This window comes from Panthera uncia, chromosome A2 (genome assembly GCF_023721935.1).
Source record: "Panthera uncia isolate 11264 chromosome A2, Puncia_PCG_1.0, whole genome shotgun sequence".
NCBI classification, from domain to species: domain Eukaryota; kingdom Metazoa; phylum Chordata; class Mammalia; order Carnivora; family Felidae; genus Panthera; species Panthera uncia.
This window is the reverse complement of record NC_064816.1, coordinates 1,502,917-1,529,139: the sequence shown is the minus strand read 5'-3', so window position 1 is coordinate 1,529,139 and position 26,223 is coordinate 1,502,917. Positions and strand designations below refer to the sequence as shown.

Here is a 26,223-nt window from a genome sequence, read left to right as displayed (position 1 = left end):
GGGCTGGGTCGCCCCAGGAGGCGGCCCCAGAGCCGGTCAAAGCCACATAGATGGGCCTCTGTTTGCAAGTCACTTAGCCGAGCTATGCTCCGACCTTCAGGGCCCTCTGCCAGCAGGGGAGCCTTCACCCCATCCTTCACCCCTTTTATAAAGGAAGGCGGAAACCCAGCTGGGAGGGTGGGCCCAGGGGCACAGAACAGCCCGAGCGCGGCCGCACTCCCACCCCGCGGGCTGCTTCTGTGTGCAGCTGTAGCTTCCAGCCAGGGGTGCCGATGGCATGAAGAAGGTGGCTGCCACCGTGGCCCAGGGAGCCCTCCCACAGCTGGGATGTTCCTGGAAATCTTCTCTTTTGCTCTTAATGGCTTGGAAATGTTGCATTCTTGCCCGAGACCTTCCTAATTTGCTTGGATAGAGAAGATTTTGACTTTTTTCCCCTTTTCTGTGTCCTGTTGTTCTCATGGCTGAGTGTCCCCTTGGGGTGGACCCTGCTCTGGGTTGGGGTGGGGGCCGAAAGTGTGTCTGTGGTGTGGATAGCAGTGGGGGGAGGGCAGCGGGGGCCAGACCTGGTGCGTGGAGGGGACACGGGGCAGCGGGAGCCCAAGTGCAGGCCTATTGGCTGTTTTCTTAATTCTATGGGTTAAAAAAATGTTTTGACAACAGCTTTGTTGAGATATAATCCACTCACCACACAATTCACCCTTTTAAAGCGTATAGTTCAGTGTGTTTTAGTACATTTACATGCTTGTGCAACCATTGCATTGTTTAATTCCATCAGCCCAAAAAGCAACCCCATCCCCATCAACTATCACCCCCAACCCCCATCACCCCCAGCCCCCATGAACCCCATTCTGTCTGTGGATGAGTCTGTTCTGGACCTTTCACACACGTGGACTCACACCCCGTGTGGCCTCTCGTGTCTGGTTCCCTCCCCGAGCGTCGTGTGTTAGGGGTCTGTCCGCGGGGCAGCGGGGGTGGGCGCCTCACTCCTGCTCACGGGTCAATATGTTCCACAGTGGCGTTTGCCTTAAAAGATGTTATGTGATGAGTACCTTGCCGATATTCCAGCATCTGCGAGGGCCTGCGCTCTGGTGAGGCATGGACCTGCTGTGTATAAGCACCAGTACAGACTTGCTGTAATCTAGACCGAGCGTGGCCAACTTTTTCTGGGGAGGGCTATACCTTAAGTATCTGTAACCTTTGCAGGCTGGAAAGTCTCCGTTGTAACAACTCAGCATTGCCCTTGCAGCACGGAAGCTGCCAGAGACAACAGGTTGATGTGGCCACATGCCATTGAGACTTTGTGAGCAAGGGGCACCTGGGTGGCTCGGTCGGTTGAGCGTCCAACTTCGGCTCAGGTCACGATCTCGCGGTTCGTGGGTTCGAGCCCCGCGTCAGGCTCTGTGCTGACAGCTTGGAGCCTGGAGCTGCTTCAGATTCCGTGTCTCCCTCTCTCTCTGCCCCTCCCCCACTCACACTCTGTCTCAGTCTGTCTCTCTCTCTCTCAAAAATAAATAAACCTAAAAAAAAAAAAAAAAAAGACTCTGTGTGCAGAACCGCATGGAGGGTCCTGGTCTTCTGACCCTGCTTTAGGACAGAAGTTCTCAAATCCGGGTCCTGAGGACTCCAAAGAGTTTTTGTTTCTTGCAGGTTCTATTTTTATTTACTTATTTATTTTTATTTTTTGAGAGAGCGAGTGAGTGAGGGAGAGAGGCAGAGGGAGAGAGAGAGAGAAAGAGAGAATCCCAAGCAGGCTCTGTACTCAGCGAGGAGCCTGATGTGGGCCTCGATCCCCCGACCCTGGGGTCATGACCTGAGCCGAAACCAAGAGTCGGACACCCAGCCAGCTGAGCCCCCAGGCGCCCCTCGTGCGCGTTCTATTCATCAAGTCAGTGGACTCAAAGTTAAAACTGAGAAGATATTTAAGTTTTATAAATCGACTTAGAAACAACAATAAAAAACGCTAAATGACATTTTATTAAGTGAAAAGTTACTCAGATTTGCTGAGAAGGTAGCAAGGAAAACCCGAGGGACGGGGGCAGAGCCGAGGACACCACGGAGACAGGATGGTCACACTTGTCAGGCGTGGCCACATCACTGTGACAGACGCGCCCTGGGAGGAAGGGTGCTCCCACGAGGGGTGCTGGTTGGAGGGCGGACGGAGCTCTCTCTTCTGTCTCTGCCAGTTTTCTGTAAATCCCAAATTTTTCCAACTGAAAACTCCATTTAAAAACATGTCCGGAAGGAAGGAAAGTGAGGTTGGGGGCTGCGGTCTGCCGTCGGAGGAGGGGGGTGCTCCACCTTGGGGACCAGGCGTCAGGGTGAACAGGCGGGAGCTGGGCAGGGAAAGACGGGTGAACGACCAGGCGAGTCAGCGAGTCCTGACCCAACGGCTGTCACGCGCTGCGGACGGTCGGTCGTCATTACCCGACCTGGGAGATGTGCTGGCGACCTGGCGATGAGGGGCCGGGAAGACAGACTCTGCAGCCGGGGGTCCAGGGAGGTCTCTAGAGAGGGGACGTCCACGCCAACCCCCGCGGGATGGTCAGGAGCGTCGGAGGCAGAAGGGCGGATGAGCCCCTCTGTCTGGGCTGGTCCCACGCCGACCTGGCTGACGCAGGGGCCGAGGCTCCCGACCCCCAAGGCAGGGTGGGGGCCGCAGAGGCAAGTGCAGGCTTAGCCCCCCACCGTGGGTCAACTCAGCCTCCCTGGAGGAGCCCAGTTCCTGGTCCAGGCCAGCATTTTCCAACTAAAGGCAGCTCTGGCCCAGGGGACACTGGACAGTATCTGGGGACATCTGTGGTTGTCACAGCTGGGGGGCTCCTGGCATTGAGGGGGTGGGGCCAGGGTCGCCCCACTGAGGACAGCGGTTTAGCCGGGCTTGAACTCCGGAGGGACTCCAGGTCGCTCTCCACTTGGAAATTCAGATGCCCCCGGTGCTGCACCCCCACCTGGCCAGGCGTCCCCGGAGCACTTGGTGGGGCTCAGCCACGGGGCCGATCACAGACCCGGGGGGAGATTGGGGGCGGGGAGAGCGGTGTTAGGACAGGGTGGGCCGTCCGAGTGCGGGGCCCCGGCCAGGGCAGCCGTGTCAGCCCCACGGTGCAGGCCGGAGGGGCGGGCTCTCTGGTGGGGTGGCTGGGCTCCAGGCCCCTCCGTCTGTAGGGCCCTCTGGCCATGTGTGCGTCCTCCTCGGGTCCCCCTCCTGCAGCAGGCCCAAGCTGCTGGCCTTGGCGCCTGTCCACGCTTTCTTCCCTGCCTCCCGCGTGTGTGTGCTGTGCCGAACCGACCAGAAGGCTGGGAAATACCGTCTGGAGATCTGCTTCACCCCGTTGCCGGTGACGGAAACGTGGGGTCAGTCCAGCCCTGCCCTGTCCCACCGGAGCCTCTGCCTGGCCGCCGTAGGCTTCACCTTCCTCGCCCTTCCCAGCGCCCTTCCCTCGCTGATGTGCACACGCAGCGCACGACCTGAGCTGAGGGGGAGCAGAGGGGTGACTTATCGAGGCCGGGGTCACCCTGGCTTGTACCGCGTGACCCCTGAGGACTTACTCTGGCGTCCAGTGTGAGCAGGGATCAGACTCCATTTTTGCCAAATACTTAACGCAGGGTCTGTCGCCCTCCGCACTGCGTATATTCAGGGACGTCCTGGGCGCTGTGGGGGCCGAGTGGTGTCCCTGACCCCCACCCACTTGATGCCAGGAGCCCCCCAGTGTGACAACCACAGGTGCCCCCAGACATCATCCCGTGTCCCCTGGGGACAGCCCCACTGAGAGCCACCCCTAGTCCAGGCTCTTTGACAAGCGGCCGTGTGGAAGACAGAGCCCACCCTCTGGGTACAGCTGGGTCCCTCCCAGCACCTGCTGGGAGCAGGCCTGGGGGCAGCCGGTGCCAGAAACACTGCCAGACCCAGGATCCTCTGCTGGATTCTTGGCCGGGAAGTAGAAGGCTGTGAACTGCACTTTCCAGGGATCAGGCAACCAGAAATGTGAGCCCAGGAGCCCCACCTCCACAGGCTCCTCACTGTAATCCCCAAACACACAGGTGCCCACACGGGGCACTGAACGCAGGGTCTGACCAGCGGCTTCCCAAGTCATTTCTATCACCGGACTGAGGCTGGGGTGGGGGGCCTCATGGTGGCGGGGGTCTGCCTCCAGGGGACTGGGAGGTGTCTGGAGATATCTGTGGCCATCGTGCCCTGGGGGGTTCCTGGGATCGAGGGGTGGGACCCAGGGCTGCCGCTCAGTCCCCGAGCGCCCAGGTCACTTCCCCAGAGAACAACCCAGCCCGGTGCCGTGTCTGGACTCCTGCAGCCCTGAGATTCTGACCTCTGATGTCACGGGATGATGCGAGGATGTCGGCAGGGGTCCCGTCCGCCGTGTGGTGGGTGGCGGCCGGTCTCGGGGACGCAGTGCACTCCCTGCCCACAGGAACGCGGGCCTGAGCTCCTGCACAGCCTGTGGGCACGGGGAGCTGCTGTCCTCTGCAGGAAGGGGTGGGGGGAGGGCACCGACACCATGACACTTCCCCCCGGGCCCTTCGGCGGCAGCCAAGGGTCCTGCAGCAGCCTGGCAGGGTGTCAGCGGGCTGTGTGGCCCCGTGCCTGGGGCTTCCAGGAAGCTCGTTTCCAGCAAGCTCTGGGTGGGGCTGGAGGCCGGCTGAGAGGTCAGGACCCGGCTTCGCAGAAGCCAGCCCAGTGTCCAGAAGTGGTGGCAGGTCTGGCTTCCGGGCCTCCGGCAGGGCTGTGTCACGCGGAGGAGAGAAAGGCCAGCGCAGCGGGCTGGGCGGGCAGAGGGAGCTTCGTCAGATCACGTGACTTCCGCGGCCGGGTGCCCCCTTCCTGGTCTCCCGAGGACCAGAGCCTCGGTCTGTCAGCCTCTTTGGCCTCGCTGCACCCTCCCCCTCCCCCAGACATCTGTGCGGCCACCTTCCCTCCAAACAGCCTCCCAGCTGCCCCTGTTCTTTAGGGTCTTTGCTCCGAGGCCCCCCCCCCCTCCAGCCAGACCTCTTTTCCCCAGCACGTCTTGGACGCTGCCTCCCTCCCACTCTGCACGCGGTCCTTCTGAACTGCCCTGCGTTCCCCCCGGTGCCACCGAGTGAAATTGTTTCTATATTACATCATTATTTGTGTGTGTGTCTATCTGCCCTGTCTAGAACATTAGGTCCGTCCAGCTTTGCCTAGACCGGGGGTCACGAACCTTTTCCGTAAAGGGCCAGATAGTGAATATTTTCGGCTTGATGGGCCAGACTTTGTCTGTCGAGACCTATTGGTTGTGCCCTTGTAAATGAATGGGCCGTGTGCCAATAAAACTTTACTTACAAGGACAGGAGGCCCAGAGCCAGGGTTTGCCTACCTCTGTGTCAGAGGGTTTCTTAGAGGGACCCACGGTGACCCTGCCACATGGTGACTTGGACTTGTGTATGAGACAGACTTTCAAGCTTTAGAATTGGCGTTAGATGATTGTGGGACATAAAGTCCCTTGTGGGTTGATGGAACCCCCTAATGCAGAGGGGCTCATCTGGGGCCATCCTGCCCCAGGGGACACGGGCCATGTTTGGAGAGGTGTGTGGTTGTGGAGACTACGGACTTTGAGGGAGTGGGGGGGCCGAGGATGCTGCTCAGGGCCCCACAGCGCCCGGGACACCCCCACAGAGACCAACCCACCATGATGTCAGCAGCGCTGGGTGGGGGGCGGGGGTGACCCTGCCCTTATGCATACGGGCTTGGAACACCTCGTTTCCTTGGTGCTCGAACGTTGGGTAGGCTACCTGTGGGAGGTTCACCCTTGCCAGAACCTTCCGAGTTACAACACATTTTCTCTTACAGTCATCCTCACAACCAGCAAGGCAGGCTGGGCTTACCCTGTGACACCAGCCGGGGAAACTGAGGCTCAGCACCAGGCCAGTAGCCCCAAGGCCTGTGCTCTGTCCAGCTCCCTTTCTTCAGCGTGGGGGGTCTGGCCACTAGTCTTTGGCCCAGGAACACCCCTGTTGTGCTGTGTCAGCTCAGGTCAGGCCCTGAGCTGGCTCTGGGGGCCCCGCAGGTAAGAATGTCAGCAGGGCCCCTGCCTGCGGGGACAAAGACCCGCCGGGAATGCGCCGTGGTGGCCCAGGAGGCCTGGCGGGCCTTGCTGCTGCCTGGCCCTGCGTCGCCACATTCTGGGGCGCCCTGTAGGGATGCAGGGTGGGGAGGGACTCCACGATGCCAGGCGCATGGCAGGTGCCCTGGGCACACATCTTAGCGAATCCTTGTGCCACCGTGAAACAAGGAGGTGCACCTTGGCCGTGAACGAATGCGCCGCGGGAGGGGGATGGCCGCCTTGGAGGACAGTGTGGCGGCCTGTCCTTAAACTAGACGCGGGGCTAGCACATGATCCAGCAGTTCCGTTCCCGGGTACGCACCCAGAGCGATGGAAAAATGTGCACGAACAGGAATTCGCACACGCGTGTGCACAGCAGCACGACTCAGCATAGCTGTGAACTGAGAGTAGTACGAGTGTCCACCCACAGGTGATCCGTACCCACAACGTGCCCACCGCTCACGCGCACGTCCCTCGGCCACAGCAGGAGCGAGGCGCCCACCCCTGCCGCCCCGCAGACGGACCCCGAACACACGACACTCAGGGAGGGAACCGGACACGAGAGGCCACACGGGGTGTGAGTCCACGTGTGTGAAACGTCCCGAACAGGCTCATCCATGGACAGGAAGGGGGCTCGTGGGGGCCGGGGGGCTGGGGGACAGGGTGGAAGGGTGACGGCTGATGACGACGAGGCTTCTTTGGGGCTGATGGAATGTTCTGGAAGTAGATAGAAGTGTGCGTTTCACAAATGCCACTGAATTGAAGTGTAAGATGGTAGTTTTCATGTCATGTGCACTGTAGCACACACAGGACCTTGTGTGGCACCCCCCCCCCCCACGCCTGCACTCCACCTGCTGGGCAGGGAGTAATTGGTGACCTGTGACCTGTGACCCTGCTTATGTGCAGTGCAGACCTCCTCCCTGCCTCCCTGCATCTCCAGAGCTCTGGGCCTGCTCCCAGGCGTGGCTCCCACCGAATGTGTGGGTCAGGCTCCCTCCCCTCCTGAGGAGCCCTGGGGGTGGTCCTCAGACCTTGTCCTCAGAAGCCACTGTGACTGCAGCTTTCCGCCCGGTCTTCAGTCGCCTCACGACAACAGGACTCACCAGATGTGCCTGTGAGTTAACTGGCGTGGCCCAGGGTCTCAGTGCTACAGACGGACACGTGGGACGGTGCATTCACCCTCCGGGGGGTGTCCTGGGCACTGGGGTGGGGGGCGTTCAGCAGCATCCCTGGCTCCCACCCACCAAGGCCAGGGACAGCCGTGGATGTCCACAGACTTCACCCCACGACCCCTGGGGGCAAGAGCACCCCAGGCTGGGACTGCGTCCGGGGCAGCACCAGCCTTCCAGGCAAACACCCAGGAGCTGGCGTGTCCTCGATGGGCCGGTCTGGGCGAGAGGCGGGGCCAGCACCCAGGGCCCACGGAGATGTGTTCATTTGAACTTCTTCTAAAACCAGTCAACGAAAGATGAATCACATATTAATATTTAATAACAAACCCAGCCTAGTTTATGTTCCTCCTTACCAGGGTGCAGTTGTAAAACGTAACCTTCCGTATCGCCGTGTGGAGGAAGGGGACCCCAAAGGCAGACGGGCCGCCCACGTGGCCCTGCAGTCAGGTGAAGCCGGGAGCCGAGAGGGTTGTGCCTAAGGACCATTAAGGCAAATTCCAGAAGCAGAATTTTGTGGTGAGAGGTTGGCCCTCCTGGGGACACGCAGCCTGGGACAGACTGGCCTCCACACCCTGGCCCCTGGGACCTACCACCCCAGGCACAGAGACCTCTGTTTGGGCCATGTGGCCCAGCAGGTGGGGTTTCCTGCAGCCCTCATTCCTGTGCGCCCCCAACACCACCCAGTCCCGACAGGGGTTTAGGTTCCTCACAGGGGGAGGCCAGGGGCTGCCTCTGCGGGTGACACTGATATCAGCAACCTGGACGGTTTCTGCCTCCAAGAAGGGACATCTGGCTCCAATAAAAAAAAATAATGACCTATGCCAGTGTTTCTGACCCACAATGACTGTGCCCAGCGGTCACTGGGCCACGTGTGGAGGCATCTGTGGTGGTCACGACAGGGAGCAGGGGGGCTCTTGGCATCGAGGGGTCGGGGGCCAGGGATGCTCAGCCCCCACAGTTCCCAGGACACCCCAGAAAGAGTGACTGGCTCCCATTTGAGCCGTGTCAGGACAGGAAGACCCTCCATTCCTTATCTGGGGAAAAGAAGTTCAGTCCTGCTCACGCTGGACCCAGAATAGACCCCAAGGACTCACACTCGTGAACCTGTGTCTGTGAGTCGCCCCCACTCAGCGTGTATTATTTCTGTGTGCACAGCACCCCAGGACCTCAGTTGTCAGAAGGCTACAGAGCGCAGTCTCCCGGGGTCAGTGGAGCCCCTAGCCCAGGGGTCTCACCCTGCAGATCGTGTACGGCCTTCCCCATCACACACAGGCCTCACAAGGCCTTACCGCCTACGCCGACGTCCCACAATATCCCACTCCCGAGTCACCTGACGCTCTGCGGGGCCCCATGCCGCTGTGGCCACCAGGTGGCAGCACAGCCCTCCCCATGGGCTGGCATTTCTGGCTCCTGGTTCCTGCATCCCAGAAACACCGCAGTCTAGACACCAGCCGGCGAATTCCTGTCCCCTTAAGTCAGTCTGGGGGAGACGTTCGTGATCCCGGTTCTCAGTCACCATCTCCCACTGCATTTTCAAGGCTGTCTCGCCAGGGGCCAGATCACGGAACCCAGTGGCTTCATAAGGGTCTGGGCGGGGGCGGCAGGGAAAGGGGACCCGCCCCGCATTGCTTTCTTTCACACCAGCTCGAAATGCCACTGGGTCCCGGGAGGTCATGGGCCAGCCACCCGCCTGGCTTTGGCTCTGAGTGTCTTCCCTTTGCTGCCTTCTGGGAACCGAGAGTCTCAAACTGAGTGTTCAGGAGACAGGTGTGCGCACGCTGGGCCCCACTGAAACCCAGCAGCCTGGAGAAAAGCACCTCGGTCCAAGCCCCTCCTGAAATGGGTCAGCACCTTGCAAACGTTAAAGTTGCTCTTTGTCGCGTTTCCTAGGCCCCCTGAGGCCGAGACCCTTGCCACGTGCTTTTCCTGCGTGTCGTCTGATCGATCCAACCACGCGAGTTTCCAAGGGTGTGGGGACGGGGACAGGGCACCGCCGGCTCCCAGCAGACATTCTAGGGTGGTCGTTCCAGTGCATCATCCCCGGGTATCGTCTCCCCGGGAGGCTGCCATAACCTGGGTGCTGAAACAGCACAAGTTCATCCTCTCCCAGCTCTGGAGCCGCAAGTTCAAGATCAAGGTGTCACAGGGCTGTTCCTGCTCAGGGAGAACCGGGCCAGGCTCTCCCAGCATCACTGGGGGGATCACTGCAATCTTGGCGTTCCTTGGCCTGTAGACGCATCACCCCATCTCGGCCCCATTTTCGCGGGGCTTCCCCCAGCCTGTCTGCGTCCACATGGCCTCTTTTAAAAAAGATGCCAGTATTGTGGGATGAGGGCCACCCTCCTCAGGTATGAACTCACCTTAACTAGGTACCCCTGCAGTGACCCCATTTCCAAATAGTTTCTCATCTGACGTGCTGGGTGTCGGGGCTTCAACGCATGCATTTGTCATAGGGACGCAAACTAACCCCACCTGCCCTGTGGGGTCCCAGCCTGGCTACCAGCATCGGTGGTGCCTCCCACTTTCTTTCTGGGAGCCGGGATCCCCCGGGGCCCCAGGAGGGGAGAGGGCAGGGTGCCGGAGCAGACCCAGCACAGGACCGGCCGGGGCAGAAGAAAGTGCCCCCTGCTGCCATCTGCACAACTCACCCTTTTCCAACAAAGTGCCACCTGCTTCCTTGGAGCCTCACAGGTGGCAGCATGGTGGAGAGCTCCCGAGGGGGATCTGTGGGCCGTACGGGGGCCACAGCCGCCCCCCCTCCCCTCCGCACACTCCAGGACCGTGTCCTCACGAGTCTGGAGGGACGTTAATCCTTCCCAGCCTGGTGCATCCTGCTGCAAATAGTCTGGGGCCCACCGCCCTGAGCCCACTTCTTTGGGAAGTTGGTCCTGTGGGCCCTGAGGCTGAGACAGAGCCTGGTCTGGCACTCGTTGACAAGCTGTCCCAGCAGCACTGGAGGCTTGGTCAGGACAACCCCTGTGTTGTGGACAAGGAAACCGGGGCTGAGAAAAATGACAGCCGGCCTCCACGCGCTGCCCTCTACCTCAGGACCAGCAGACAACGCCTCACTTCCTTTCGGGCGTTGGGGGCTGTGCCGGCCCCTTCCTGGTCCTGGCCGTCTGACTCGTGTTCACGGGCACCAGGATCCCACCGTCCAGATGACCAGGGCCCCAGACATGGGCCACCTGAAGGGAGCCTGAGTAGCCCCAGCCAGTGAGCGGTGGGGCTGGGCTCTCCCCCCATCCGTCAGGACCCCACATCCCAGGGCCGGCACCGGGTGTGGCCAGGGGGTGCTCGCCCTGCACGCAGGAGCTGGGGTGGCACCAAGACCCTCTGGGATCAAGATAAACAGCACATTAACGTAGAATAAAAATGAATTAATTTGTATTAACGGTAACTTATTTATCCTAATTTGGTCTAATTTGATTTTATGTAAAAGTAGAACATTTTACTAGAACACTGTTTATTATTTCCATGAATGAGGCAAAGTCGATGTGAAAATCCAGCGAACCAAATTTCAAAATGTTAATTGAGTCCAGACAGGACGGGGCACCCTGGTTTCTCCTCTTGGTTCAGGCTCCAGGATGACTGTCTCAGCACTGTTACCAGTTCTGTCCCGATTTCACATGTTAGTATTTCAGCCACCACGGATTTTGTGCCTTCGTTCTGATTTTTTATCACAGAGCGTTAACACGATTTGCCTTGATCGCTGGATTTTGGGCGTCCCTCGCGTTCTGTGCCTGCGTCTCATCGCTGTCCTGCAAGGCGCCCACTGCCCGTCACCTCAGGACACACACGTGCCCTTCAGATGCGTGTGCACCTGCGTGCTGACTGGTTGTGCTGTGGGGAAGCCAGCCACACGGGGCAAGATGCGAGGCCTGCTCTGGGCACGCCAGGGATGGCGGAGGTGGAGAGGGAGCCCGGTGACCCCGCGGTTGCAGCCCTAGGAATGTACACAAAACGATTGCAGAGATGCTCAAATAAAGATACGTGCATGGATGTTCACAGCTGCACAATTCACGGGAGCCAAAGGGTGGAAACAGTCTATATATCCATCAGTGGGTGGACGGATACGCACAGTGTGTCCACCACACGTGGGAACATCACTCGGCCACGAGCAGGAGCGAGGCGCCCACCCCCGCCGCCCCGCGGACGGACCCCGAACACACGACGCTCAGGGAGGGAACCCGACACGAGAGGCCACGCGGGGTGTGAGTCCGCGTGTGTGGAACGTCCGGGACGGGCTCATCCACGGACGGGAAGGGGGCTCGTGGGGGCTGGGAGCTAGGGGAGCGGTGATGGCCGACAGGGACGTGGCTTCCTTTTCGGGCTGATGGAATGTTCTGGAACTGGTAGAGGTGGTGGTTGCAGGACACTGTGAATGCGCCCAATGCCACTGAAATGCTTACTTTAAAACGGTTGGTTTTATGGTGTACAACTCTCACCTCAATTGTAAAAATGTGGGCAGGAGGAAGTATGGCTTTAGATCTGGCACGCAGATTTCGGCTGTGTTCACAGGCCTGCAGGCCTCCGATGGTGGCCTGGGTGCTGGCCGACACGGGGCCAGCGAACCGCAGACCTGGGTGCCCCCAGGGCCACCGTGTGCTGCACTTCTGCTCACCCCAGGAGGGATCTGGGACTCCTCCAGCCCTCTGCAGGAGGAGACGCTGGTGGAGGCCTGGAGCACCTTGGCCTCGAGACTCTGGGGTGTGTGCGAGCCAGCCGCCTCTCTCGGATTACGGGGGGAGCTGTGTTCCTCGGGGAGCTTCGTGTGCTACCCCCCCCCCCCGCCCCCGGGGTGTGTGCGCGTGTGCGTGCGCGTGTGCGTGCAGAAAGCCTGCCGGGCCGCCTCTGCCGCCCCAGTCCCCGAGCCTCTGAGGGCAGCTCGGTGTGGGCAGGGCCTCTGCTGAATCAGATGTTGCTCTGTTTCGGTTTTCTCCTCCCCGGCACTTCCCCTCCTCAGCTCCGCCCACTCGCCACCTGCAGCTCCTTCTGACTCCCATGCGGTTTGCCCAAACCGTGTGTCATGGAGGGGCAGCCGCCAGCCTCTGCTTGACCTTTTTCCTCAAATGCCACCTGAGCCGTGAGCCCCTCCAGGAGGCGTGTCGGACCCCACAAGCTTTCTGGGCGCTCTCTGGCTGCCGGCCAGGAAGGAGCAGCTGTTGGGCCTCGGCTCTGCGTTTTGCCGTCCCCCGGGGCTGCTCCCCAGAAAGCCCCTTGCGTGTGTTTGGTGGTTACACACTCGCCAGGCCCTCTCGCCTGCAGCCTAAGTGCGGCAGGAAGAGGGCGCCGCCGGTGGGGTTCCCGGGGCCAGGCCAGCCCCCATGGGAACTGACTCCAGGCGGATTTCATTTCCCAACTCCGTTAAAAAAACATCGCTACCGTTTGAGTGTCTTTAACGCGGACGACACGTTGGCCTTCAGCACACCGACAGTGTGTCACATCACTGTCTGGTCCTGGGCTTTCTCATCCACCAGACGGGCCTTCCCCTCCTCCCTTCCAGAAGGACAACCTCAGCTCCACTGCCTTCCCGGCTCCCAAAGCGCATGCCTCACACGGGTGCTCCAGGCTGCTGGACATGGGAGCCTTTCCTCTGTGCACACATGCGTGCCCTGGAAAGACTTGGTGCTTGGGCAAGAAAGGCCCCAGGACACAGCAGGTCCTGAATCCCCAGAACCCGCGAAAGTCACGCCTGATAGGATCACGCTTTTGCAGGTGTCACTAAGTTAAGTCTTTTGAGATGGAGGGATTTTCCTGATGTGCCTTCAATGCAACCGTCGGTGTCCTTATGAGAAGGCAGAAGGGGAGCCCCTGGGGGGCTCAGTCAGTTGAGTGTCCGACTTCGGCTCAGGTCATGATCTCACGGCTCGTGAGTTCGAGCCCCGTGTTGGCCTCTGTGCTGACAGCTCGAGCCTGGAACCTGCTTCCGATTCTGGGTCTCCCTGTCTCTCGGCCCCTCCCATGCTTGTGCTCTGTCTCTCTCTGTCTCTCAATAATAAATAAACATTAAAAAAAAAAAATTAAAAAAAAAAAAAAGGCAGAAGGGGATTTGACACTCAGGTGCCCCCAGGAGCTGGAGGAGGTAGGACCCCGCTCCCCGGAGCCTCCAGAGAAAGTGCACCCCCCTGCCTCCCCCTGGCACTGTGACCTCCAATGATACCGCCCAGTGATACCAGTTTTGGACTCTGGCCTCCAGAACTGCAGAAATACACTTCTGCTGTTTTAAGCCAGCAGATCAGTGTGATTTGTTACAGTAGCTGCAGGAAACGAATCCGGACTGCACAAGGGCGGGGGGGGGGGTTACATTTCAGCAGCTGTACCTCATTCACCCCCACAACTCAGCTGCTCTCCTGGGACCCCGTGGCCTGCCGTTTCGGGGGACAGGACCCACAGCTGATAGTGCTCTCCCCGCCAACGTCGTATACCTGTTTGGGGAAAGCGTCCCGAAAGGCCCCGTTTCATCCCTGAACGTGGGTCGTGGGAGACACAGCTCCTCTCGCGTGTGGTGTGGGGGGCGTGGGGGAAGGTATCCGCACCACTGCTCAGAGGCACGGGGCACAAAACTAGCAGCTGCTCAGAACAGAGGGGCCCCTGCCTGTCGTGTTCAGTCCCCACCCCCCACCTGTGACCTGGATCAGGCCAGACAAACCGAAGCCCCTCCCAGCCCCAGGGCCCTTCGAAAAACCGCCGACTCTGTGCACAGCGATACAAGCCAACTTACGTCATCCTCCCAAACACCGAGGCTGCTGACGGCCTCGCCCGCTCGCGCTCCCCAGAGAGCTGGCGTCCAGATTCAGCCATCGCCCACCAGCCTGAACCCTGCCCGGTTTTGTTCTGGTCTCCGCCCGGGGCCCCGGAAACACGGTCCTGGGTTTGCGATTCCGAGCCCGGGACTGTTGGCTTCCTGGGCTCCTCCGTCCGTCCGGAGGGTCCCCACTGTGCTGCCTCCAGCCAGGCAGAGTGGGAAGAACACGGATGTGCCTTCGCACCTCAGCTCTGTGCACGGCACCTCTGTCTTCGGAATCGAGGGCGGTGTGCAGCTCGCCGACCCTCCCAGAGCCATGCGGATCGCGAGGCAGGACGCCCCCCCAGGCCCCGCCCTGTCACCCTCGCAGGCTCCCTGGACCCTCGACCCCTCGACCCCTCAGCTGCACGGTGTCCAGGGTCTGGGCCCCAGTCTCGATTTGGTCGTTCCCTGCCTGCCCTACGTTTCTGGTGCTTCCTTGTCTTGCCCTTGACCCCTCCCGGTTGTTAGACATCAAGCTGGCTATAAAAGGCAATTCTGATCTAAGAAAAGGAGGACACGGGTGGCCTGCTGCCCGGGCCGAGATCGGCTTCTGCTTCTGCCTCGCAGCCGGGCGTCTGGGATTAATTTGGATTCCCAGAATACCATCGGGGGAGGCAGCACATGCTGTTAGGATTGCGTAGCGGCTCCTGCTCTGCTGCCCCAGGCCCAGCCCAGGGTGTCCCCGCGCCCGCCCGCCCACCCGCTGCAGAGCTGGCTCAGGGGGGCCGGCGCAGACTTCTTTTCTGCCAGCAGCTGCTCCCCGTGCAGGGGGGAGGCAGCGTCTGCTTGCGGAGGGGGCAGGGGGCAGGTGGAGGGAAGCCAGGGCACATCCTGTCTCTGGGCCCGGCAGGCTTCCCTCCCCGGCAGGCAGGTCTCCCCAGTGCTCCCTGTGGCTCCTGGAGGGAGCTGGGGCCATCTGGGGCTCACACGGCCCCTTCTCTTCCCCGGCAGATTCCTGCCCAGGCCGTGCTGCAGGCAGGTGTCTCTGCTGCCCAGCAGTAGGGACAGGGCCAGGAAACCGCCCCCGTCCCTGCCCCCGGGGAGCTGGCCGCGCGCAGGTGCGCACGCATATCTGCAGCTGGTGAGAGCCGTGGCACGACCCGCTCGCCTCGCCTCACACTGTCACACGTGTAGCCACAGTTGCTTTTAAGAGCACGGACGGGTCCCGGGACCAGAACGTTTCCGCATCACTGGAATTACGGTTCCAGGAGCGCTTTGTCTCGTCTCCCTTTGAGGCCCGTGCTGCTGCGCTTCTCGGTTCATAGGTGAGGAGCCAGGGAGTCCGTCCAGATTCAGCTTGCCCGCATCCCGCGGCCCGGGAGCCACAGAGCTGGGCCTCAGCGACCTGACCCACTGCCCCCTTAGCTGCTGGGAGAGCACTCCTCTAGTTAACGTCCTTTAAAAGATTAAAATTAAGGGCGCCTGGGTGGCTCGGTGGGTGAAGCATCTGACTTCGGCTCAGGTCACGATCTCACAGTTTGTGAGTTCGAGCCCCACGTCGGGCTGTGTGCTGACAGCCGGGAACCTGGAGCCTGTTTCGGATTCGGTCTCCCCCGCTCTCTGCCCCTCCCCCGCTTGTCTGTCTGTCTCCCTCTCTTTCAAAAATAAATAAACATTAACAAATTTTCTTTTTAAATTAGGTAAGGCAGACCCCTCTGCCGTGGTGGGGGGACGGTCGCTCGATGAATCCAATGCCACCGGCTGGCCCTCCACCCAGTGTTGGGACGGTCTGCTCTGTCTTCACCCGCACACGGAAGCAGATGGCTGGCGTGTAGGGCCATGTTGTTAAGAGTAGTAAGAGCCGGAATAGCTCTCACACCCTGCAAGGCTTTCACCTCGAGGGCATCTGGAGCGGGCCGGAGAGGGGACCTGTGCTCCCCACTGCCCGTCGGCTCTGGGCGCCGACCCTGGCCCTGCAGTCCCAGAATTGTGGGTGGGAGTCAGACCCGCTCCGTGTACGAAACTTGTCTCATGTTCTATTTTTAACCCAGCTCCCAATTGCTGATTCTGTGACACACGTGTTACCGATGGGACTCCTCTCAGCTCCCCCAGGACACGATGGGCTGCCCCTGGGGGCAGCCACCCGAGTTTCTGCAAATCGGATCCAGTCCTAAATGCATCAGGAACGCCCCTTAAGGGGTGAGCCCAACCCGAAGGCTCAGAGGGCGCCGGCCTTGGGGGGCCTGGAACCCCAGGGAGCAGGTGCTGTGTTCAGCTCCTGTCCCTCTGGTTCTTCTGTCCCTCTGGTTCTTGCCTGCGTTTTCCTCTGGAGGCTGCACATGGACCTTTGTCAAGGGGAACACAGAGAAATAGGGTACGGTGTTACTGCTCAATGGAGTGTTAGCTGGACTTCGTGGCGGGCGCCTCCGACCTGCCCGGGGCCGCTCCAGGAGATGCAGTGTTTGCTCCTTGGGATGAAACAAAGGACAGTTGTTTGCTCAGGCGTCAGGAGTTCCAGTCTCACCCAGGCGACACGGGGCCGTGTCTGGGGACATCTGTGGTTGTCACAACCGGGGGTGCTCTTGGCATCGAGGATGCGGGGCCAGGGATGCCACTCCACCCCACAGGGAATGAACTGGCACCAAATGTCCACAGTGCCCAGGGGAAAACCGCATTCTAGAAAGTTCCTACCCCACCAGGGCTTACCTCCACCCAACCCTGGGTGTCCTTGCCTCCCAGATCCTTCGGGCAGGGAGCTTCTTGTGGTTTGGAGCCCCCAGGAGCTCCCTCCATTGGTGACAGACCCTTCATACCGAGATTTGCATGTTGCCTTCTGTGACGTGCTGTAGGCCTCACCCAGTTTAAATGATTACTTCACAGCCTTAGATAGATGCCACAACCCCCCCAACTTCCGCAACCTCTTCGGGGACCCCAGGGAGGCGGTTGCCTCGGGGGCCATCCGCTCAGCTCCCCGCTTCTGCATTCTGGGGGCTGGCTGGCAGGGCCGTGCTTTTGTCCACTGGAAACCCTTGAGATGCTGTCAGGAACCAGCCTGGTTTATTTGGATTAATCACGGAAGGGGTGGACCAGCACGGTATTTGTTTTGGTGAAATCGAAACCTCAGATCTCAGCGTGAACGTTCACGAGGACAGACATTCCCCAGGTCAGTGAGGGAAAGCGCAGTGCTCCCGGGGGTCAGCCCGGGACAGCAGGCAGGCCGGCGGCCGTCCAGCAGAGCCCCACGTGGTGTTTGTGCAGCAGGACCGAGCCCGGGAGGCACGCTCCGCCCGGCTGCTCGCCCAGCCAGCGGCCGCCCCCCTCCCTGCAGCCCCTTCCTCACTGGCACCCAGTGGAAACTACGCTGGAAACCCGGCTTCCCATTTTTGGAGGCGCTTCTAGAAACTAGACATCTTTCCAGCTTGAAGGGAGGTGACCTTTTCGTTCAGCTTCTAATTTCTTCCCCTTCAGCTTCAAGGAAGTTAAGGCAGAAGTGATACTGACTCGGTGTGGGGCCGTGCATTCTCCGCCTTGCTTCTCTTTCTCATGAACCCTTCCAGACTTCCTTTCTCCGGGCGCTCATCAGAGAGCGTGGAGCCCGCACGGGGTGAAGGCCCATCGCGCGTCAGGATGCCCCCAGTTCACGTGGCCCTCGTAAGAACTCAGTTTACACATCTGGAGGCTGCTCGCTATCGGGGGGAAAGTGAAGTCCCGCAATCAAAAAGCCGAGAAGAAAAGATCTTCCTTACCGGGGACCCGCGAAGGGTTCAGGGCCCGGGGATGCTGGCTGGCTGTGCAGCTGCACCTGACGCGAAAGAGGAGAGAGACGGTGTCCACCGGGGACGTGACTGGACCCGCACGGAGAGTGCGTGCGGGGTGGACGACGGCCCGTCCAGGCTCACGCTGACCGCTGGCCGCACGTTGTTATCACGAGCCTTGGGCTGGTTTCCTGGCTCTCCTGCGTCTCAGTTTCCTCGTTTACGCAAAGGAATGCCGGGCGTGTTTGTGCCGTGGAGAAAGACCCACCTACTGCCCAGAGCTGTCGTGTGCGTTAAATTGGGGGAATTCACGGAAAAGTTAAGTAGAAGGCCCAGCGAGGGTCTGTGCTAAAGACGGGCCGGTCTTCCCACTGTTCTCACTGCTGCCATGTCACCCCGGAGACTTGCTCGCAGACTTTTCCCAGACACGCAGCCCCGCGCAGGGGTGGGTGTGTCACGATACCCAGTGCATGGCACACACATCGTCCTGAGCTTTACCTGCTGGCCCTGGGCGGCCTGGGCTGAGAGCGTCTTCCTTCCCAGAGGCTTGGCTTCTGCTGGGTTCCCCAGAAGTGTGGGGCCACATTTTATGTTGACTTCTTAGCTCTGGGTTCTAAGCCACTTAGGGTGAGAACAGGGCTATGGCTACCAGGCCTCGGAGGAGCCCCTCAGGCCCAGACGGAGGCAGACCCCGAGGTGTCCCCGTGCCTCTGCACAGCCGGGTAGGTTTCCGCCCAAGTCTCCCTTTCTCCGAGGAGGAAACCCTAAGCGAGTCCTGGCCTTTTAAACAGGACATGTAGCTTCTTCTTATTGTAACTCAGCCATCGCCAAGCACACAGCTCAGCATCAGGCTCACTCACGCTGTTGTGTAACCAGCCCCACCATCCGTCTCCAGAACTTTCCATCTCCCCGAACCGAGACTCTGTCCCCATGAAGCACGGACACCCCCCCCCCGCCCGGCTCCCACCACCCACTCTCTGACTCGGCGGACGGGACTCCCCTGGGGACCCCCTGTGCGTGGGGTCACGCGGGACGTGTCCTTCTGTGTCTGGCTCCCGTCACTGCACACAGTGACCTCCGGGTCCGTCCACGCGGTGGCAGATGGCAGGACGTCCTTCCTTCCTGAGGCTGGGTCACATTCCAGCGTGTGGACGGACCACACGGTGTTCACCCTTCATTTGTCAGTGGACACTCAGGTGGTTTCCCTGCTGTGGCCATTGTGGACGATGCTGCTGGTGTGCAACCACGGGTGTGCAAGTGTACGTTCAAGTCCCTGCTTTCCGACCTTTTAGGCTTATACCCAGAAGTGGAATTTCTGGATCCTATGGTAATTTTATATTTAATCTTCTTGAGGAAGCTTCACAGTGTTTTCCACGGCGGCTGTACCGTTTTCTGTTCCCGCCAGCCGGGCACGAGGTTCTGGTTTCTCCACATCGTCACCAACCCGGCTATTTCTATTGCTGCTTTTTTGTTTTTATCATAACCATCCTACGGGGTGTGAGGTGCTATCTGACTGTGGCTTTGACTTCATTCTCTAATGGTTAATGACCAGTGATGTTGACCATCCTTCCCTGTGCTTCCTGGCCATTTGTAGCTCTTCTTTGGAGAAATGTCTATTCGGGTGCTCATTTTCAGTCAGGTTTTTGCTTTTTTTTTTTTTTTTTTAATGTTTGTTTGTTTATTTAGAGAGCACGCATATGCACGAGTGGGTGAGGGGCAGAGAGAGGGGGAGCATGTCCCAAGCATGCTCCACGCTGTCAGCACAGAGCCTGATGGGGGGCTCGATCCCACGAACCACGAGATCATGACCTGAGCTGAGATCAAGAGTCAGACACTTGGGGCGCCCGGGTGGCTCAGTCGGTGGAGCACGTGACTCTTGATCTTGGGGTAGTGAGTTCGGGCACACTGGGTGTAGAGATTACTTAAAAGTAAAACCTTTAAAAAAAAAAAGAGTTGGAGTTCTTTATATATTCTACATATTACTCCTTACTGCTTGTATGATTTGCAGATAATTTCTTTCATTCTGTGGGTTGCTTCTCACTGCACTGAGAACGTCCTCTGATGCACACGCTTTTAATTTTAACAAAGTCCAATTTATTTTTTGATGCCTGTGTTTTTGGTGTCACGTCCAAGAAGTTTGTACTCTTCGTGTACCAGAGGACACTTTTATTCTGGTTTTCCTCCTCAGAGTCGATCACTCCAATCTAATAATGTGAGAAAAGCATCAGACAAACCCTACTTGAGCGACTTCCCACAAAATCCCTGGCCAGTCCTCCTCAAAGCTGTCCAGGCCGTGAAAAACAAGGAAAATCTGAGAAACTGTCTCAGCTCTGTGGGACTGTATTCTCTGGGTTTTCCAGAGAAACAGAACCAATACGATATAGAGATAAAGAGGATTTCTATAAGGAACTGGCCCGTGTGGCCAGGGAGGCAGAGAAGGTCCAGGAACTGCAGTTGGCCAGCTGGAGACCCAGCAGGGCTGACGGAGCGAGCCCTCGGCTGAGCTCAGGTCCGAAATGCAGAGCAGGGCCGATGTCCCAGCTGGACAGCCAGGCGGAGAGCGCATCCTCACGGGGGAGGGCAGCCCGCGATGCTCGGGCCACGGGCTCAGAGGGCACCCTCACCCCCACACCACGCACCGGGCACGCCCTGGCCACCCTGGTGGACACATAAAACTAACCGTCGCCACACGTCCATGCGGAGTGGAGTCCTGTGTGGGGTCCTATGGGAGAAAAGGACGTTGGGGAAATATTAAGGAAATCTGATTCAGTTAGTAATAACGTGTCAGTGTTGGCTCGCTCACGAGACAGATGTACTCACGCCAGAAGTCAGTAACAGGAGAAACGAGGTGTGGAGATGTCCAATCCTCACGGTTTTTCCGTAGAGCCTAAAATGATTATAAAAACTAAAACTTATTTTGTTCTAACCAATAACTGACAGAGGGACTGAAGAGACGGCACCGAGCGAACACAGCACACGGTCTCACTGGCTTCTGCTTTGAGCCAACAAGCCGTAAAAAGAGCCTTTTGCCGATCAGGGACCATTGCTCACAGCCTGGGGCGTAGGCGATGATGCCTCCAGCCCCCAGGAAAGAAAGCAGGGCAGAGTGGAGGCGGGGAGGCATGCTGGCACGCAGCATGGGCACGTAGGGGGTTCCTCACAGATCGGTAGGAAATGGCTAGGAGGGTGCATTCTTTGCAACTTCTGCATCAGCGGTTCCCACAAGCTGCCTGCGCGCAGAGCCCTTGTGTGTGCGCCGGGCATGCCGCACCAGGCTGTTCCCGTGTCCTCGGAGAGACGAGGGTTGCTAGGTTACCGGGAGCATCAGGAATCCAAGGAGCGATGTGCTTATCATTGCGTTCAGTTTTGAAAACGTAAAGTAGGTATTGACATTTAGAAAAGATAAGAATAGTATCGAAACGTGGCTCGTAAGCCCCGGGCTTTGCTTGAACTTCTCCCGATTCTGTGGCGTCTGTGTCTGGAGGGGTGGGTGGACGGAAGGGCGGACGGACGGGCGCAGACAGACGGGACGGGTGGACGGACACCCAGCATATTTTCAGGGTCCGTCCGCCCTGCAGCGTGTGTGTGGTGACGTTTTCAGTGACAAACGCTGTATAGCCGTGTGCACAGGGCCCAGGGGCTGCCGGGCTCCCAGGACGCAGGACTCAGAGCGCCATAACCAGGCCGACCCTGAGGTTGGGGTTCCCACGGTGGGTTCCCACGAACCCGAGGACGGGTACGTCAGCAGACAGTCTGGAGCGAAGGTCAGAGCAGGGTGGAGGAGAGCAGCCCCGGACGGGACAACATTCCCACAGGGCTGGCGTCCAGCTGCCGTCTGTCCTCACCCTGCTCCCGGTGGAGGAACAGGCCCTTTGACCGCCCTGCTGGGCCCGGGGGCAGCTACTGACTTAAAAAACAACAACAACAAAAAGCCCAGCGAAAGACAACAACTCACGACGTGTTTTATGAGGTCTGTTCGCTCCCTGTCTCTGTGCTGAGAGCCCGCCTGGGACTGTCTCCCTGTGGCTTGTAAGTCTGACGCCCTTCTAGCTGATCGGGATGGGTGGCCGTTCAGCTCAGCCACCCGCCGGCCCCTCCCATTCCCCGTGCCAAGCCCAGGAAAAGGCAGGTGGCTGCAGACACCTGCTTGGTCTCCGGGCAGCCTGTCAGCGCCGTGCCCGTGCGGATGGTGCTGTGTGCACGTGGTTCTCCGGCTTCCTCTCCCGTCTGGACGCCTTCTGTTTCACCTCCTTGCCTAGCCTCCCGCTCGGGACGTCCGGCGTGACGCTGAGCGTCGGGCTCTCGGCGTGGGCGTGGGCATGAGTGTGGCTTTCGTGGAGGCCCCCCAACCCCGATCAGGTTGAGGAAGTTCCCTCTGTTGTGTTCGGTGAGTGTTTCTACGACAGAGGAGTGTCGAGATTGGTCAAGTCTTCCTCTGCGTCTGGAGACGGGATTGCGTGGACTTCGTCCTTCGTGCCGACGCGGGTGTCAGACCAACCGTGGGCTTCGTGGGTGGGACCCCCTGAAGGTGCTGCTGGCCGAGGACCACAGACAGGTGGTCAGGGTGGCGAGGAGAGTGGGGGTGAGGAGGAGGGGCGCTACCTGGGCAGCGGGAGGGGGTCCTGACCGTACGCGAGCCTGCGCCCCTGCTCCCGGTGCCCAGAAAGACACACACTTGTGTGCACCCGAATTGTGCGTGTGTGAAACCGGGGTCGCCCGAACAAGCTCTGTGGATCACATCAATGTCAGTTTCCTGGTCATAACAAACGGAGCGTTTGTCCAGTGATGACGTCAGCCGTGTGCAAGGCGCTGCTGTTGGGGGAAGCTAGGGCAGAGTTGCACTATACGTTTTCCTGCAGTCATGCTTGGGAATACGTAGTGATTCCGAAAGTAGAAATAAAATTTAATGTTTACTTTTGAGAGAGAGAGTGTGTGTGAGCGGACAAGGGGCAGAGAGAGGGAGACACAGAATCCAAAGCAGGCCCCAGGCTCCGAGCTGTCGGCACAGAGCCTGACACGGGACTCGAACTCACAGACTCTGAGCTGAAGTTGGACGCTCAACCGACTGAGCCCCTCAGACGCCTCTAAATTTTTTTTTTTCAAAGCTAGAACTTAAAAGCAAGGACATCAGAAAGCTGAACAGAAGAGTCTGGCCATCCTGTGCTGTCTTGTCTGAGCAGACTGCGGGGTGGGCCCTGGGCCAGGCACAGGGTGCTGTGGACGCGAAGGGCAGAGCCCCGTCCCTCCTTTCTCTGGCCCCTGCAGAACTGGAGAGCCTCAGGCCGATGACCCTGCACTATTTCCAGTCACTTCCCAGCAGGCGGGAGACTGCTTCATAGCTGGAGGCCTAAAGAGCCATCCCCCACCCCCACTAAGCAATGCGAGTCCAGAAAGTGAGAATGTGGGTGGGCTCGTGGGTCAATGCGTCCCTCCCACTAAACACCCTTCTCCTTTTAAGAGCCTCCTGACCCTCCCCTAGCGAAATCAGGACCCCCGTTCATGCATTGGTGACTTCTCGCACTGGCGAAACGAGGTTTCTGATTCTGGTTTGCGGGATCACACGCTTCTCCCCAGGCCTGTGAGCTTCACGGGGAGGGGCGGGCCTATTCCCGAGACCCCGTGCGTGCCGGAGCACTGCTGATGTGTCATGGATGAGGCCCTGCCAGCGTCCTTTCACCAGGTGACTGGCCGTCCCTGACCTCTGTGGTCTCTTGCATCGGCGTGCAGGAAAGCAAAGGCTTGTGAGGACCCGAATCCTGGTTCCCCGAAGCAGGGCGTGGCCGGACCTCCCTATCCGGGCAGACGCCTTGGCTCCACTCTGAGCCTCCCAGCCCAGACGTCCTGGCTGTTGCTACTTGAGGCTTAAGGCAGGGTGCCCCCCCACCCCACCTCTGCACTGCTGATACGGAGCCAGGCCATTCTCTCCTGGGCATCCTGGGGGCTGGGGGTAGGGCTGAGCAGCGTCCCAGACCCTCACCCCTCAATGCCAGGAGCCCCCAAGTCATGGCAACCACAGACGTCCCCAGACATCACTTAGTGTCCTCTGGGGGGAGGAAGGAATTGCCCCCAGTTGAGAATCACCGACCCGTGGTGGGGAAATCCTCCCTGTGGACAATCTCTTGCTTACAAGTTTGTATATCTTGAGAGAGAGAGAGAGAGCCAGAGAGCGAGAGAGAGAGCACACACGAGGGAAGGGCAGATTGAGAGGGAGAGAGAGAGCCAGAGAGCGAGAGAGAGAGCACACACGAGGGAAGGGCAGATTGAGAGGGAGAGAGAGAATCCCACGCAGGCTGCATGCTGACAGCAGAAGGCCTGATTCGGGCCTCAAACTCATGCACCGTGAGATCATGACCTGAGCTGAAACTGAGTCGGACACTTAACTGACTGAGCCACCCAGGCGCCCCTGGACGCCTCGTTTAAGGGAAAACGGGTTGGAGCGGGGTAGGGTCCGAAGGATACAGGTGCTGCGCCGTGAGAGGAGGAAGATGTGGAGGACGCGGCCGCACGAAGGCCAGAGGCTGCCGGGACCTGCCGGAAGACGTGCCTGACAAGTGCCAGAAGCCTTCGTGTGCCACCACGTCCAGTGTCGTCGAGAGCGGCGGCCCGCCCTGGAGTCCACTCATCCGGTGGAGTCCTGAGCTGAACCGGTAGCGGCCGGCCTTGTCTGGTCCCAGCATGAGCGCTCTGGTGAGAGGCGCCTGAGTCTCTCCTTCTGCCAAACGCTGGTGAGCAGACAGCGAGACCCACTGCTTCCGTAAGCTCGCGATCGCAGGCACGTGTTGGGGGACCCTTACGCAGATGTCAGAGAGGCGCGGGTGTCTCGCTCTCCAGCTGTGGACGTGGCTTGAGGGGCCGCCACGTGAAGTGAAGTAAATCTCACGGAGACCCTCGGCGCCCTTGTCTGGGCACGGGCCCCGTTCCCCGCGTGCTCATCGCCTTCGGGTGTCACTGCCTCCAGGTGCTCTGGTCGGGCACGCCTGCGCCCGGGTCTGTGACTGCTTGTCGCTGCTCTGTCTCGTGTCTCCCCTCCGGGCACCTGTCCGTCCGCCTCCTGCTGGAAAAGCTGCCCACCGTTCGCACCGAGTTCCTGATTCCGGGCCAGCCCCTCCCCGTTCTCGCTGCCTTCCCCGCTCACGTTTGCAAATAGCTTCCCCTGTGACAGAAACGTGTCTGGCTGTCCCCGACACGTCTACTCGTTTCATTTCCCCGATGACACCCGCCTCAGGATCACGCCAGCTGCCTCCTGCCCTCCGCCTCTGCCCCCTTCACTGCTGGGGGTGGCAGGCGGAGGGGGGACCCCGTCCTGGCCCCGTGCCAGTATTCAAAGATGGGGGCTGTTGCCTGGACGTTTCTTCCTCACTCAGTGAGCAGAGTTGCAGAGGGAGGCAAGGGGGCCATCGGGGGTGGCTGCTGGCCTGGGGTCAGCTGTAAGGTTCGAGGCTGTGGAAGGTGGGGTCACTGGGAGGAGGGGCGAGATGTGACCAGCTTCCCTCCCACGTGACTCTGCAGCAAGAGTCCCCGTCCTTATCTGGGGGGTGAGATCTGCACCTCTGAGCTCTCAGGGAGGAAAATGCAGCAAACAGCTCCCCTGAGACCAGCCAGCCGGATTGTGTCAGCAGCCTGCCCGTCCCCGACTCCAAGTCTCTATGACCTCGCTTCCCTCGGAGCCCAGAGCCCGGGCAGAGAGCCCAGAGGCACCCCTCCCATGATGTGTTTCGTCCTGACAGCGACCCTCTCGGTGGGGTGAGGACTGGCCGTCACCTAGCCCCCAGGGGACACTGGGCCACACCTGGGGACATCTGTGGTGGGGACATGGGGAGTCCTGGCATTGACGCAGGGGCTAAGGATGGCTGCTCAGCCCCCATGGTGCCTGGGATGCCCCCAGAGAACGCCCCTGCCCCACGTTTGGAGGCTCCAGGTGGGAGCCCCTCTGGAGAACGGGGATGAGTGGAGGACAGCACCTGGCGAGTGGGGTGACGGGAAGTGGGGCTCGCAGGATGGCCCAGGGGGACTCGGGAAGGAGGCTTGGGTGGAATGTCTCGGAGAACTGGGATTCAGGAGTGTTCTTGGCGATCTTGGGAGGGGCCACGTGTGTGTGCACACAGATGCGTGTGGCTTCGACTGTCCTATCCATCACCCCCCGCCCCAAACTGTCACCTGTCTGTCATCTGTGTGTGAATCTATATCCACCTATAGACACACCCTCTTTCCCCGTCACCCTGCCTGCCACCGATCCACTTACCTCTCTGCACACGCTTCCGTTTGCAAGTGATCTGCGGGCTAAACATCTCCCGCGCGAGAACAGGGGCAGTGCGGCACGCTGACGCGGCACCGGGACCCCCACTGGCCCGCGGGCGTGCTCCCAGAGCTGGCTGCTGCTGCTTGCTCCCGGCCCAGGGCCCGGCAGGATCCCGTGCTGCACACACTCCTCTCCTCGGCCCAGTTCTTGTCTGTTACTTGTCTAGAGCCCGAGAGCCTTGTGGAATGTCCCACCT

General features: G+C 59.8%; 2 protein-coding genes across 3 annotated transcripts in view; one reads left to right on the top strand and one right to left on the bottom strand.

Moving 5' to 3' along the window:
- GNG7 (G protein subunit gamma 7) overlaps positions 1-26,223 on the top strand; it is a 120,004-nt gene that overhangs the window by 42,742 nt on the left and 51,039 nt on the right. The window lies entirely within an intron of this gene.
- Positions 1,751-24,405, bottom strand: LOC125931063 (proline-rich protein 36-like). Its single transcript, XM_049643184.1, has 5 exons — positions 24,188-24,405; positions 17,720-17,775; positions 4,323-4,774; positions 2,299-2,333; positions 1,751-2,187 (listed from the first exon to the last, which is right to left on the bottom strand). The coding sequence occupies exons 1-5, from the start codon at positions 24,403-24,405 to the stop codon at positions 1,992-1,994; spliced, it is 957 nt and encodes a 318-aa protein (XP_049499141.1). The 3' UTR covers positions 1,751-1,991.